The sequence below is a fragment of the Anguilla rostrata genome, chromosome 9 (genome assembly GCF_018555375.3).
Source record: "Anguilla rostrata isolate EN2019 chromosome 9, ASM1855537v3, whole genome shotgun sequence".
NCBI lineage: Eukaryota > Metazoa > Chordata > Actinopteri > Anguilliformes > Anguillidae > Anguilla > Anguilla rostrata.
In genome coordinates this window covers 10,232,768-10,245,614 of record NC_057941.1, presented here as the reverse complement: position 1 = coordinate 10,245,614, position 12,847 = coordinate 10,232,768, and the positions used below count along the sequence as shown (strand labels likewise).

At 45.4% G+C, this 12,847-nt stretch overlaps 1 protein-coding gene across 2 annotated transcripts in view; it reads left to right on the top strand.

Annotated features, from left to right (window-relative positions):
• The first annotated feature begins 874 nt into the window (after positions 1 to 874).
• The window catches only part of LOC135262910 (ribosomal protein S6 kinase alpha-6-like), a 28,367-nt gene continuing 16,394 nt past the window's right edge, over positions 875 to 12,847 (top strand). Inside the window, exons 1-4 of one of the 2 annotated variants that reach the window (XM_064350298.1) lie at positions 875 to 1,286; positions 9,384 to 9,443; positions 11,741 to 11,857; positions 12,438 to 12,519. In XM_064350298.1, coding sequence (XP_064206368.1) covers positions 1,227 to 1,286; positions 9,384 to 9,443; positions 11,741 to 11,857; positions 12,438 to 12,519 — 319 coding nt within the window. In that variant the 5' untranslated portion in view covers positions 875 to 1,226. The remainder of the gene's footprint in view (positions 1,287 to 9,383; positions 9,444 to 11,740; positions 11,858 to 12,437; positions 12,520 to 12,847) is intronic. The other variant, XM_064350297.1, reaches the window with a different exon arrangement.

The window sequence follows — 12,847 nt, the reverse complement described above, 5'->3', positions numbered from 1 at the left end:
TACTGTTTTAAACTGAATGTTCGCATCAAATAGTCATGTAGTTGGAATATCTCCCATCTAGAATCCCTGCTTGAAACCTGTTTATTAAAACATTTTAGGAATTGGAAGTGGAAAAAGTAGTATTTTTCTTGTCAAAAGGTTTTCCTTAGTATGTTGACTTTCATTCACCATCAAAATTTTAGATTTTAATCTCTAAATCTAGTTTGGCTTTGAAACATAAAATCAGATTAATTTAATTTTTGGTCCCCTTTTTTGATTTGTTGGCCTCTGTGACTCAAGGTCTTGCAAAGGTCACAAATGTACTAAACCTCCATGCAATCACCTCTTACATTGCTCCTATTCATATTTCTCAAGGCTCGATATATTTGGACATGGGATGTTAAAAAAAAGAAAAGAAAGGAAGAAAAAAAAAAGAAAATGTAAGCAGGTAAATTCATCCCTGATGTGGAAAATGTTGTTTTTGGAATTTACTTTAAATTACTTAATAGGTGAAAATCTTGTACCATATGTAGGCCTACTTATTTATCATTTTCCAACTGGCTGCCCACCTGCTAACCGTGGACTGGGTCTGATAGTTGGTGTAATAAGCAACAGATAGGAATTTTTATGCCCTGAAATTGTCACGGCTGTGTTTTAAAGATCTCTAGAGTCAATGTCTGACTAGTAAAACATTTATATACTCATTTTATGAGTCACTGTTCACAGCTGTCAGTGCATTGCTGCTAGATGAAGAAAGTGTGGGTGGCTTTCTGATTATGTAAAAGCCACTCCTTTTCATATCATTTCAGAAATCTGAAAGGAAAGTACTACGCGTTTGTATTTCAAAACTCGAGTTCTGTATTAACAGTCAAAGCTCAGTAGCCTTTGCTATTTTTGCACCGGATGTCACGCTGTTTCCTATTTTTCCCGTTTGTTGCTTGGGATGGGGGAATCCTTAGCTAACTCAATGACGTCTGTGCGACGTCAGTTTCTACTCGGTTTCAATGCTGTTCAGGTAGTTTGCTAGTTTATGCAGTGGCGGCCATATTCACATCTATAGGCATCGCATTAGACGTTTTCGGTTTGTGTGGGACACCCAGACCTCAGATCCTTCACGCCGATTCTTCATCTTACCTTTGAACTAACACCAGAACATCCCAATATACATCTTAAGAGCACTGGAATACACCCGGGGCCTCTACAACGAAAAAATGCGGTCTGAAATAAGACGCTAGTCTGACTGTACGATGCCTTTTGCCCAGCCGCAAGATTCCTGGCACAAAATGGAGGTGCATAGCTTAAGTGAGGTATGTAACTAGCTGTGTCTTGTGGTCTAATATATTGCACGAAACGCTGCAAATTTGGTATTTGTTTTCTTCTTCTTTTAACCATATAGCAATCTGGCTCATGTCTGGCTTGGTTTAGTAGTTGCGTATTTTCAGCAAGATCCTTACTCTCAGTTGCACTAGGCCGTTAAATGAAGTTTTGTTGACGTTAGCTTGCTAGTTGCTTGCTACCGGCATCTAGCCAAGTTGCATTTCTGCAGGGTAATCGCGGCAAGCTAGCTAGACATTCGCTAACATAACTGTTAGCAAAGGTTAGGTAGCGATAGCAAGGATAGCTGTAGGCTATGCTATAGCTATCTCACCGTCCATTTAGATTTAGCCACTTTTCTTGTGTTGTGTGCAGGTGTAACGTTAACTTTTTATGTTTTTTTTTTAAATTTAGTCTAATTTTATTTTTGTGCTAGGTCTACTGCAACTTGATGTTTTAGTTCGTGACTAACGTTGGTGAGCTATCTCTTAGTAGCTAGCTGGATTGAACTGCTGCTGTGCCAGACTGATCAGAAAGCTAAAGACTTTAAATGTCTTTCCTATAGGCTAGATAATTTAACGTTAGCTACATCTCCATTGGCACTTTGTGGCAGGCTAGGTAACTAGCGTCCTTTAGCAAGTTGGCCGTAAGTTAATAAGCTAATTTACATGAAGGTATACTTGCTTAGCTCGGAGAAGTAGCTAAGATTCGTTTCAAGCCAGTGATATTCTAGGTGGTTAAAATAGAGGAAATGTGGATCTTTTGCTAGCCTTTGTACCAACAACAGCTTTGCCACAGCCATCTCAGTACAGCGAAAGTACCCTAGTTCTACCTACACTAGCTAGCTAGGTGGTTAGCCGCATGTGGCTAACTGTTGGCATTAACGGTTGTGAATATATTCGCTAAGTTACATTGGCTTACTAGCGTGCAGTCGAGCAACACAGTCTAGGTATCATTAAGCTACTTTTTCAGAAGTTTCAGAAAACAAGTTGGTAAGCTAGCTATTTATAAACGCACATTTCAATAGAAACGAGGAATTTTAGTCTAGATCGTAACTGTTTGCTTTGTCTCACTGTATACTAAACGTTAAGTCCATGCCCTTGACAATGGATTCTCAGGTTAATGCATAAATAGCTGACGTTAGCCTGCCAGATGTACCTTGCGATCATACACCATTCCGACTTTGACAGTGCAGCTGCCCGACATTCTTCGCGCAGTTTCTGTTGGTAGAAATGTCTGGAATGTTTTGCATGCTTTTGGTATCGTTCGTTTCAGCCTGTTGCGGTAGCGATGTTTGAAGAAAGTAACGTCAGTCCTACCAGCTGAGGTATTGCGTTTTGTCGAAGTTATGTTTTACAAACACCGCAATAGTAGAACGTCTATGGTCTAGTTTTCATGTCATCCAGTTAATTTATTGAACGCTGCCTTATGCTTTTCTTGACAGTGACTTAAAGTAACGATACACAGCTAGGCAAAAACAACAACAGGCTTAACTGGAGGCTGAAATCAGAAGTCTGTAGAGTAGTTGTGTGCTATCTATTACAGCAGTCCCCCACGCCATCAGGGAATCCCAACACCAGTTTGGCTTTACTGATCTGTCCCCAGCACTCAGCTTTCCCATTAAATTGATGAGTGACTGCTTTGCAGACAATTTGGAACACTGAACAGCCTTGCTAATATTTATGCTAAAGCCGGTACAGGGATTAATTGTGGTTAGTGTTCAGGATGCAGAAGTGTCAGCTGTAGCTACATCTGTTTGGACAGACATATAATCCATCAGCATGCAACAAAGATGGTGGGTGTATGTGGAAAGATGATGCTTCAAATGTAATGTCACGATTTCCCTCTGATGGGTTTGTTCAGACAGCAGAGCTATATTTTTCCACTATGACTAAAGCAAGACCAATAAGGTCGAGAGATTTGATTATAAAGAAGAGGGTTTTTTTTTTAACTTCCTGACTAAACAGTCAGAATATGCCTATGAGTTGCCTATGTGTAAATTACAAATCCTGACTCACTATTGTATCAAACTCTCTGTATTAAAAATGGCCTGCCAACCACAAGGTTTGGTGTGAGATATTTATGTCTGTGCTGGTTATGAAATTATTTCTGCGGTTACTGTGGCTCAGTCGAACCTAAAATGTATTAACAATCCCAGTTCTTTACTCCTAAACCTATGCAAACTTGACCACAGCATTACAGGAAATAAGCTAGGTTAATTTCTAATGAATAAGGCCGATGATAGTAAAAATGGTATAGTATGCAGTAAATATAGAACAAGAATACAACAAGTCTTGCTTTCTGTACCTGTCAATGCAAATAATTGCCATATAGATGCGAGCTGGGGCTGTAAATAGGAAAGACAAGAAAGGAAGACATGTTAGGCTATTTTTGTGATGAATGCAATGGCCGCTGTTCTGGGTTTTTTTTCCCCTCCCTGCGGTGCTCCTGACAAATAGTATGAGTCATCTCGTCTCAAGGTTGGCTGGGATCGTGTCGAATTGATGGGCGCTGTAATGTGATGTTGTAAGCGGCACAAAATGGGGTTTCAGTCGGAGCCGGAGGAAACAAATTCCCCCCTTTTTCCCCCAGCGTTCCCGCAGGAGCGGAGACGGGCGGCGAAGTCGAACTGCGCGTCCTTCACGAGTCTGCACGTCGAAAAGGGGAGGGAACCTCGTGAAAAATCTTCTCAAGTCGAAGATTATTCTGAGGCCACCGCTCTTGTCAGGAGGAGAGTGATGCAGTGCTGGTGAAGAGGGACCCAGAGACGCTCCTGTGCACCAAATTTCAATGGATTCTCTGGGTCCTTTTGGATACGGGTGTTGCGTATTTTTTACACTCTGGGATGGTTATTTAGATGCTGGGTTTAGAAGACCGCTCATCTGGTCAATGACTGTTGCCTGAAATGATGCTAGAACCGGCCACTCGATAGGTAGGCCTACAGCTTTTACAGTTTCTTGGCGCAGTTAAAAAGCCCGTTCTTGGGACTGTACATGCATCTCCCTAATCCATTGTTTTCAGAACTATATTTTTTCCTCGTTTTTTAAGTTGTTAAATCACTTTAATGTTGGAAGCCCTGAAGGGATGAGTTCTCATGATAGTTTATCCTTCGAATAGCCTGCGGTCAGTTTCCACTGTGTACCTCTGAGGCTGCATTTCCTGAACGAGGAGCGCTCGCGTCTGCAGTGTTCCTCCGGTTAATTTCTCAGAGTGTTCCCATCGCCCAGGGCCTTAGGTGCTCATTTCCTGTCCACCTGGGGGCCCTCAGTGTTGATGTTGCCTGAGGAGAACTGCTGAGGAGCGGAAGGCAGCTTTCCACAGCAGTGTGATGCTGAAGCTGCTGTCTCTTCTCATGGGAAGGCACTCCAGTTATCGCTCCAGTTAGGAAGCTGTGGTTTTGAAGTTCTGGATCCTCTGTCACGCCTCAGTGTTACCTCTGTGTTCACGGAAAAGACTCACAGAGGGTCATCTCACCCTCTTAACGAAAGCTCATTAAAAGACAATATCAATTATAATGTTGATGACAAATACTTTTTATTCATGTAGTACATCAAACTCAAAATGATCTACAGTGTGCACTGGTACCACACCTGTATAAGAGTCAAGTTTATGCCCTTTAGAACGGTGTAGCAGTGCATCATTGTTATGGTTGGATGTAGGACCCATCCCAATGTAGGCTAATGGACTGTTGGCTATTTACAGTGAAACATTCTTAAAAAAAAAAAAAAAAAAAAAAAAACATGCATAATGTTAATGAGTTTTTTATTCCTCATTCAAAAACCGATATTTGGGCTGTAGCATTCATATTTTCACCAGCAATTTTGAATTCTCTCCAGGCAAGAACGTTTATTAAGGAATTCAGTCAGATTTTCCAACATTGTTTCACCTCGTATGTCGTTCGGTTTTTGGCATGGTCACACAGCGTTGTTAATAGCATAGTGACAAGATGAACATGAAACAGCAGTGGTGCTCAGTAGTGTGTCTGGTGTGGCTTTGTTCCTTTAGTAATTCTGCCTTCATTGGACCTCGCACCACAGCCCGGGAGCTTTTACTTAAAGTAAAAGAGACCTGCCAAAAGTGCTGAACAGCCACGGGGCACTCTGTAATTCAGCTCTTCAGTGATACCGGTGGCGAGAACTCCAACCTTCAGCCTCCTCTTCTGACCTCTACCCGTCTCCAGTGTCCCCGGTTGCCTGAGTTTTAGCTTTCCCGTCGCCAGCTCCGGGGCCCCGAGGCCCCTGCCGCAGGTGGGGTGCGTGCGGCCGCTGCAGAGGAGGTGCGGGAGCAGCCGCGGGACCTGCTCGTCGCTAGCGAGGAACGGTGGATGGGTACTGCCGTGCGTTTTAAAGCTCAGTACTGTTTTCGCCGAGGTCAGTAACGTGGCAACCGTGGCAGGGTGTTTTAAGATGCCAGGAACACCTTGCTGTGTAAACTCCACAGGTACAGGTTTCTTTTCTCCCTCAGGCAGATGCTTAACTCTGAATCTGAAAAAGGACGAACACACGAACACACTTCTGGGCTTGATGTAGGCCTCTAAAACTGACCCAGTCCGCTTCCTGATTCCGGTTTAGGTGGATGGGTGGTGACTGACAGGGGAGGGGGGTATTAAAGGCGTTGATAGCTGTGAGTATATGGTTATAAAATATATAAAGTATAGAAAGTTAATCTGCTGATATGTACAGCACCTGGACACATAACCTTGCTCTATAAGCTGCTTTGGAGTTAGGCTACTTAAAAAAGTGTATTTTTTTGTTTTGACCCCAAACTCCCCCTATATCGGCCGTTCTAAACCTGGCTGGCTGTTATAAACTTTTGTAAATATCTACTATACCCTTCATCGCCCTTCGCACACTATCTGGGCCAATCAGAAACGTACACTAAAACTGAAACGGTATCAAAAACTGAGTTCATCATTCAGTCAATAGACTAATTGCTTTATTATCCATAAACGAGTTATGTGATTCTCAGGTGTCTGTCCTTGAGAAATCCTCTCTCTCTCTCTGTCCGAGCGACGGGCGCCAGCTGTTCTCTCGCGCTCGCAGATACGCCTGTCGGTGCCGGCCCTCGGCTACCTCAGGATGAAGGGCTGGATCTGCCAGGAGCCGAGGCTGAGCTCGGGGGAGGCAGACGCTTCTGTGCGCCACAGTCGGTTTCTATGACTAATGACACCATCTGCGTTGGCAAATTTCTGCATTAAAAGCACCCGATTGGTCCGATTCATTAATTAATTAATTTGTTGTTAGGGGACCGTTGACCTTACTGCCTTGTTTACCAGCATTAGAGGAAGATTAGCTGTCCCGATAAACCCCCCCAGTGCATGACGCTGTGGTACGCCTCCTGTGTTGGACAACAAGTCGGTAATGAAATAAAAATAAAAAAGAATTGTTGTATTTTGTTGTGCTGTTTCTATTTTGCTCTGCAGTGCAGTTTGGCTTCGTACAGAGCTGATCCGATTTCTCGCACACCCAGATTAAGCAGTAATCTGAAGGCGTAATCCCTGACCTGGATTATGGCGGGGCGCTGCAGGGGTGCGGGAGAATTATTGATACAAAGGTACCGGGACGTTCTGATTGGACCGGAGCGCATGAAGTCTGAGATTGACAGAGGGAGCGCTTCGGGGGGCCGGACTTCCTGGCGTAACGGGACGTCCGCCCGTCACGCCAGCTCTATGTCCCCTGACCTTAATCCGGGAGGTCTGCACGCGCTCACGCAGCCTCCGCCCCGGGCAGGCATCGCGCCGCGGTTCGAGGGCGAGCGGTTGGGGTTGAGCTGAGCTGCTGGGCTGTGGGGGAGGGGCGGGCAGAGGCTGTCAGTGAGGGGAGAGGTGCGGGTTTGGCATCAGCAGCATTCCCCCACACGCACGCGCGCGCACACACACACACACACACACACACACACACACACACAGCTGCTGTGGCCTGAAGGGGCTCTGACGTCAGCGCACTGGTCCACATCCCTACGTCACAGACTCTGCTTGCACACAGACACACGGATACATTCCTGCTCTTTCTCACACACGCACACACACATACACACACACACAGATGCATATTCTCTCTCTCTCACACACACCGATAGATGCATGCTCTTTTTCACATACACAGATACATGCATGCTCATATGCATTCGTTCTCTCTCTCGCGCGCACACACACACACACACACATAGATGCATACTTTTTCTTGCACGCACACACATACAGAGATACATGCATGCTCAGATGCATTGATGCTCTTTCTCTCTCTCACACACACAGATGATTTATATGTGGTCCTTTATTTGCATTGTTTTATGGCAATTTAGGGTTGGTCTGTGAGAATGTGTCACCCAGGAAAAGCGTTTGGTTGGACACACCAAGCACATTGGCCTTTTCCACAGGCCCTGCTTGGAGTTTTCAGCCAAATACTTTGCCGGGTTCATTCTCAGAGGCTCATTGGACGAAGCGCGTACCCTTTTTTGCACCGTCATAACAGACCCGCGAGTCGTGACGTAGCTCGCTAGCTCAGGGCTCATCCGCCCACTTCCCTTTCCTGTCGTTTTCCACTCCGCTCGACCGTAAATACCCACCGTACCACCCTCCAGTGAGAGATCTGTAAACATGTTCTCTCTCTCTCTCTCTCTCTCTCTCTTCTGCGTGGGTGTCTCTCACTCCGCATCTCCGCCCCTCTGTTTGCATTAGCCTGTGTGCTAATGCCTAGCAGCCAGGGCACGGCAATGTAAATCCCAGCCCAGCATGGTTTAGTTCAGCTTGTCACTGGCCATTAAGTGGAAAAGGGATATCGGCTCATTTTATGTGCTGTTTATCATATATAAATGACAAATAATAATTTTCGGGTAGAATGCTAATTGCTTTTCAAAGAACAATAGTAAAAAAAATAATAATAATAATAATTTCCACTGCAGAGATCACCAGTTATGGTAGGAATCTTAGTTTTTTTCTTTGCTCATTGTCCAACTGCATGATAACAGTGATTTTTTTTTGGAAATTTCATGTGAAGTCTTTGGAGAATGAGGGCTGGCCTACTTCACACAGCCTCGTAATGGCTGTGACCTTGCCCCTGACAGGCTTGCGTTATAGTGCAGATTGATGTGACTGCGCTGCCTCTCAGTGTAGCAGCTGGGGAAGAGGGCAGAATTCACATCGAAACAGGATTTCATTCCTGGGTAATGTCTCAGGTTATGGCTGGTTGAGTGGTGGTACAGTTATGAGATTTAATAACCCTTGGGACAAACTTTATGTGTTTCGTAAAGTTCTGGGCATTCATTTATGAATTTGGGCACACAAGTATTTCTCATGCGGTATTTATATTGGACTCTATTAGCCTATTACCAGCCTACATTTTTCTAACGATTTGCATGTAGTATGCTCTACACTGCAAGCTCTCAGAAGATGGTCTAAATAACAAACTCCAGCTTACTGGTTATTGAATGGTCTTCACTACATCCCTGCTATGTTTGAGCTGCACAAAACTGTGTTAGAAGTTTGGTACTTGCTACGCCAGTCGGCTGCTAGTGGCCATCTCCGTAAAGATGCAGAAATCGGCGCAAGTTGTTTTCCTCTAGTCTTGTTTGATTTCTGGAAACGAGTGTGGAATCAGGGCTCAGTAAAAGCTTCGGATATGAGTCTCGGCTGGGGCTTTGTTGTCTGGAACCTTGACCAAGGACGCTTCAGGAAAAAAAGCAGTGGCTGTCGGTAACTTGGAGGGGCGGTCTTTTCTGTGTCTGGTACATAGTGAGCTCAGTGCTCTGTGCCGGTCTGCAGCAGAGCGCTCGTATGGACTGATTGTACTTTTCCCCTGCCGTGAAATTCACACCACCCCATTCTGCTGTCTTTGCTGTCTGTTGATGTGGCAATGTCATCACTGAGCTGCTGTTTTTGCCGTTTCTTGATGTGGTGATGTCATCACTGAGCTGCTGTTTTTGCTGTTTGTTGATGTGGCAATGTCATCACTGAGCTGCTGGTTTTGCTGTTTCTTGATGTGGTGATGTCATCACTGTGCTGCCGTTTTTTCTGTTTGTTAATGTGGTGATTCCATCACCGTTCCGCTGTCTCTGCTGTTTAATGGTCTCGTGTTTCCTTCCTTCTCCAGGTCAATGGGCATCAGATCACCGACGAGCCGATGGAGGAGGGAGAGCCTCTCTCGCACTGTGTGAGTACTGCAGCTGGCCTCTGCTGTGTGTGCGTCTGCTTAACACGGCAGCGATGCCGCAGTTTCACTGATAATTTCACTGATTTAAATGATCATATTTTTTTAATATTGCAAATGCTAGTGCAGCTGTGTATTCTACCAACGGTGCTTGACTTTTGTTTAAATTGAAAATGAGAGTATTGTTCATTTAAATGGCTGGGAGTTTCAAACAGCAGACACAATCAGCGCACTCCCAGAGCAGGGGTGGAGGAGACCCGTTTGTACACATGCAAGTTATGAGCGCCCGGACGGCCAGCAGGAGTCGGTCGAGCAATGAAAAATGCCGGCTATCCCTACCAGCTGTATCCCTCCCATATCTGTGAGTGACGCGAAGCCAGTTATGCGCCGGCCCTGTGAGGCTGCCGACCACAGTCAGCACTGGCGCGGGTCTGCTTAGATCCAAGAGCGTGGCTTTACCGAGTGAGCCACCCAGCAGCCCAGGCCTTCAGCCTTTTATAAATTAGTAGAATTATAATTGTTAAAATTCTAATTTAAATTCAAATTCTGCAACTGAGAGGCTTTTTTTTTTTTTTACTATTCCAAATCATCAACTGGAATCAATTCCAAACCCCGTCCTGTTCAGAAGATACGCTGAATTGACCCTCATGCAGGCAATTTATGCGGAAAATGATATCAGGCAAGAAGATAAAAATAGTAAAATGTAAAGCGTGCACATTCCCTCAGTGGATAGTACGTTTTCCTCTTTTATAGCGTAAACAGGTTACGCACATGCAGGCCTCTGGGCATTGGGCTGTGCCTTAACACCTGTTCACCTCAGCGTTGGGCGTGCCTCGTCTGTTCCTGCACACACACGCGGCAGGGTTCAGCTCGTTCCCGCTCTCTGGCTCCGGTGTGGGGGTGAAACCCCGTACGCCTGCAGATGGGGAGTTTCAGCGTAGTGAAAACTGTCTGAAACAGGCGGACCCAGCCTGAAGGATTGGTCCCACCTTTCAGCATACAGGCCTAACCTTAGCATGGCAGTGCATGGCGCGTGTGTGCGCTAAAGTCATATATTTATCCGTTTGAAAGACGCACCGGCTCAATGCATTGCGCAATCTTCACGCCGATAAGCCGATTACCTCGCCTTTGAAGCTCAGGGTTGGGTTTGCTGTCGCTTCCTGTTCTTCAAAGGTGGGGAGAGCGCTAGAGCTGCGTCTCTGCTCAGTTCAAATAATGCAACCTCGCGCCCCACACACCCACCCCACACCCCCCCCCCCCCCCCTTTACTCCCAGCCTGAAACCCAGACTGCCTGGGTCTGCGTCCATCAAGACCACCCGCACGGAACTGACCAGATACGAAGATGACACAATGATAAGCTCCCGCACTTTTTTTATGAGGGACGGCATCTAGGGGGTGTTGCAGGGAACCCTGAAAATGCTATAAATATTCCAGCCTATGCAGTCGCCAAGGTTACGGAAAGGTGATGTGGTCAGCACAGTTTGCTTGTAAATTTTTCAGTAAAATCAAAATCCGATCTTTTTGTCCATCTAATTTTTGTAAAATAAAAAAACGTACAGGTCCTCAGAGAGACCTTTCTGACTGCAGTACACAGCTTCACTCAGCTTTAAAAAGAACTGCCACTGTGCAGTTATTACCATGGCCTTGTCCAAGTCCACCACTACACTAAGAGCCTTATGTGCTATTAATGAATGTGCATGCGTGCAGCAGTACTCAGGATTAAGGGGTGTGTGTGTGTGTGTGTGTGTGTGTCTGTGTGTGAGTGCAGGTAATCGTGGTGTGTGTTCATATGCGCATGCACAGGTATTCAGGTTGTGCGTGTGTTTGTGTGCACATGTGCAGGTAATCGAGGTGTGTGTGTGTGCGTGTAGGTAATCAGTGTGTGTGTGTGTGTGCACGCAGGTAATCAGTATGTGTGTCTGCATGCATGCGCAGGAAATCAAGATGTTTATGCATGTGTGTATGCGTGTGTGTGTACACTCATGCGCTAGTAATCAAGGTGTGTGTGTGCATGTGTGTGTGCATGCAGATAATCGGGGTGTGTGTGTGTTTGCGTGTGTGCAGATAATCATGGTGTGTGTGTGTGCGCGCATGTGCAGGTAATCACGGTGTGTGTGTGTGTGTGTGTGTGTGTGTGTGTGTGTGTGTGTGTGTGTGTGTATGTACTCGTGTGCACATAGGCAGGTAATCAGGGTATGTGTGTGTGTGCGCATGCACGCACATACACAGGTAATCAGGTTAAGTGTGTGCAGGTACTCAGTGGGGCTATATGAATGTGTCTTGGGCCTTGTCTCTGCAGGAAGAGGGCGCCTATAAGGAGATCCCCATCACCCACCATGTGAAGGAGGGCTGTGAGAAGGCCGAGCCCTCCCAGTTTGAGCTGCTCAAGGTGCTCGGCCAGGGTTCCTTCGGCAAGGTGGGTCTCATCCCCGGCATTTGCAGTTATCATTTTAAAAATATTTTTAGAAATTTAGCTGATGCTCTTATTCAGAATAATTTGTATAGCTTTCATTTTTTACGTAGTACCCATGTATATAGATGACTATTTATATTTATGGGCATTTAATAAGTTAAAGATTCCAGGCAAGCAAATTGAAGAGCTCGGTGAGGAGAGCATGACATTCTTCATTATAATGAGACTTAAGACTGACATTTGATAGTGAAATTAGCTTGACTCATGGAAACACTTGATAATGATGATTATAAATCAGGTTGTTTTGATCCTGGATGCTGATTGGCTGAGACCACGTTCTAAAGTGATCGCAGATGGGATGCAGTTAATCAGACAGCTTGCTTGTAAACTCAAACCGCACAAACCATTACTTACAGACATTACCGAATAGTATTGGGTCATCAATTGTTTCTACATGTTGTAACCATTTTGCAACAGAAAAACGGCATATTGCTTGAGTATATATTCATTCAGACTGTGATGTTTAAAGGGCTCGAGTGAAACTCATCTTTGAAACTCAGCTCCGTGTCCTTCTGTTGCTCAGGTGTTTCTTGTTCGCAAGATGATGGGCCCAGATGCCGGACAGCTGTATGCAATGAAAGTGCTGAAGAAAGCCTCTTTGAAAGGTGAGCTCCACTCAGAAGCACGGGCTCATCTGTACTGGGCCTTTCGCTTTCACCCTGAATGGTGACCACCAAAGATTTGAATGCTTTCGCATTCTCACACTTTTTACCCCAATGTAGTTCCCTCACATTAAAATAAAACAAAATGGGGGCTGCTGGGTAGCTCACTTTGTAACAGCACCTTGGTCTTGGATCGAATCCGACCTGCGACTGTGGTCGACAGCCTCACTGGAGCGGTTCATAACTGGCTTCGCGTCACTCAGGGATGTGGGAGGGATACAGTTGGTAGGGATGTAGCACTGTTCATTGCTCTAGTGACTCCTGCTGACCG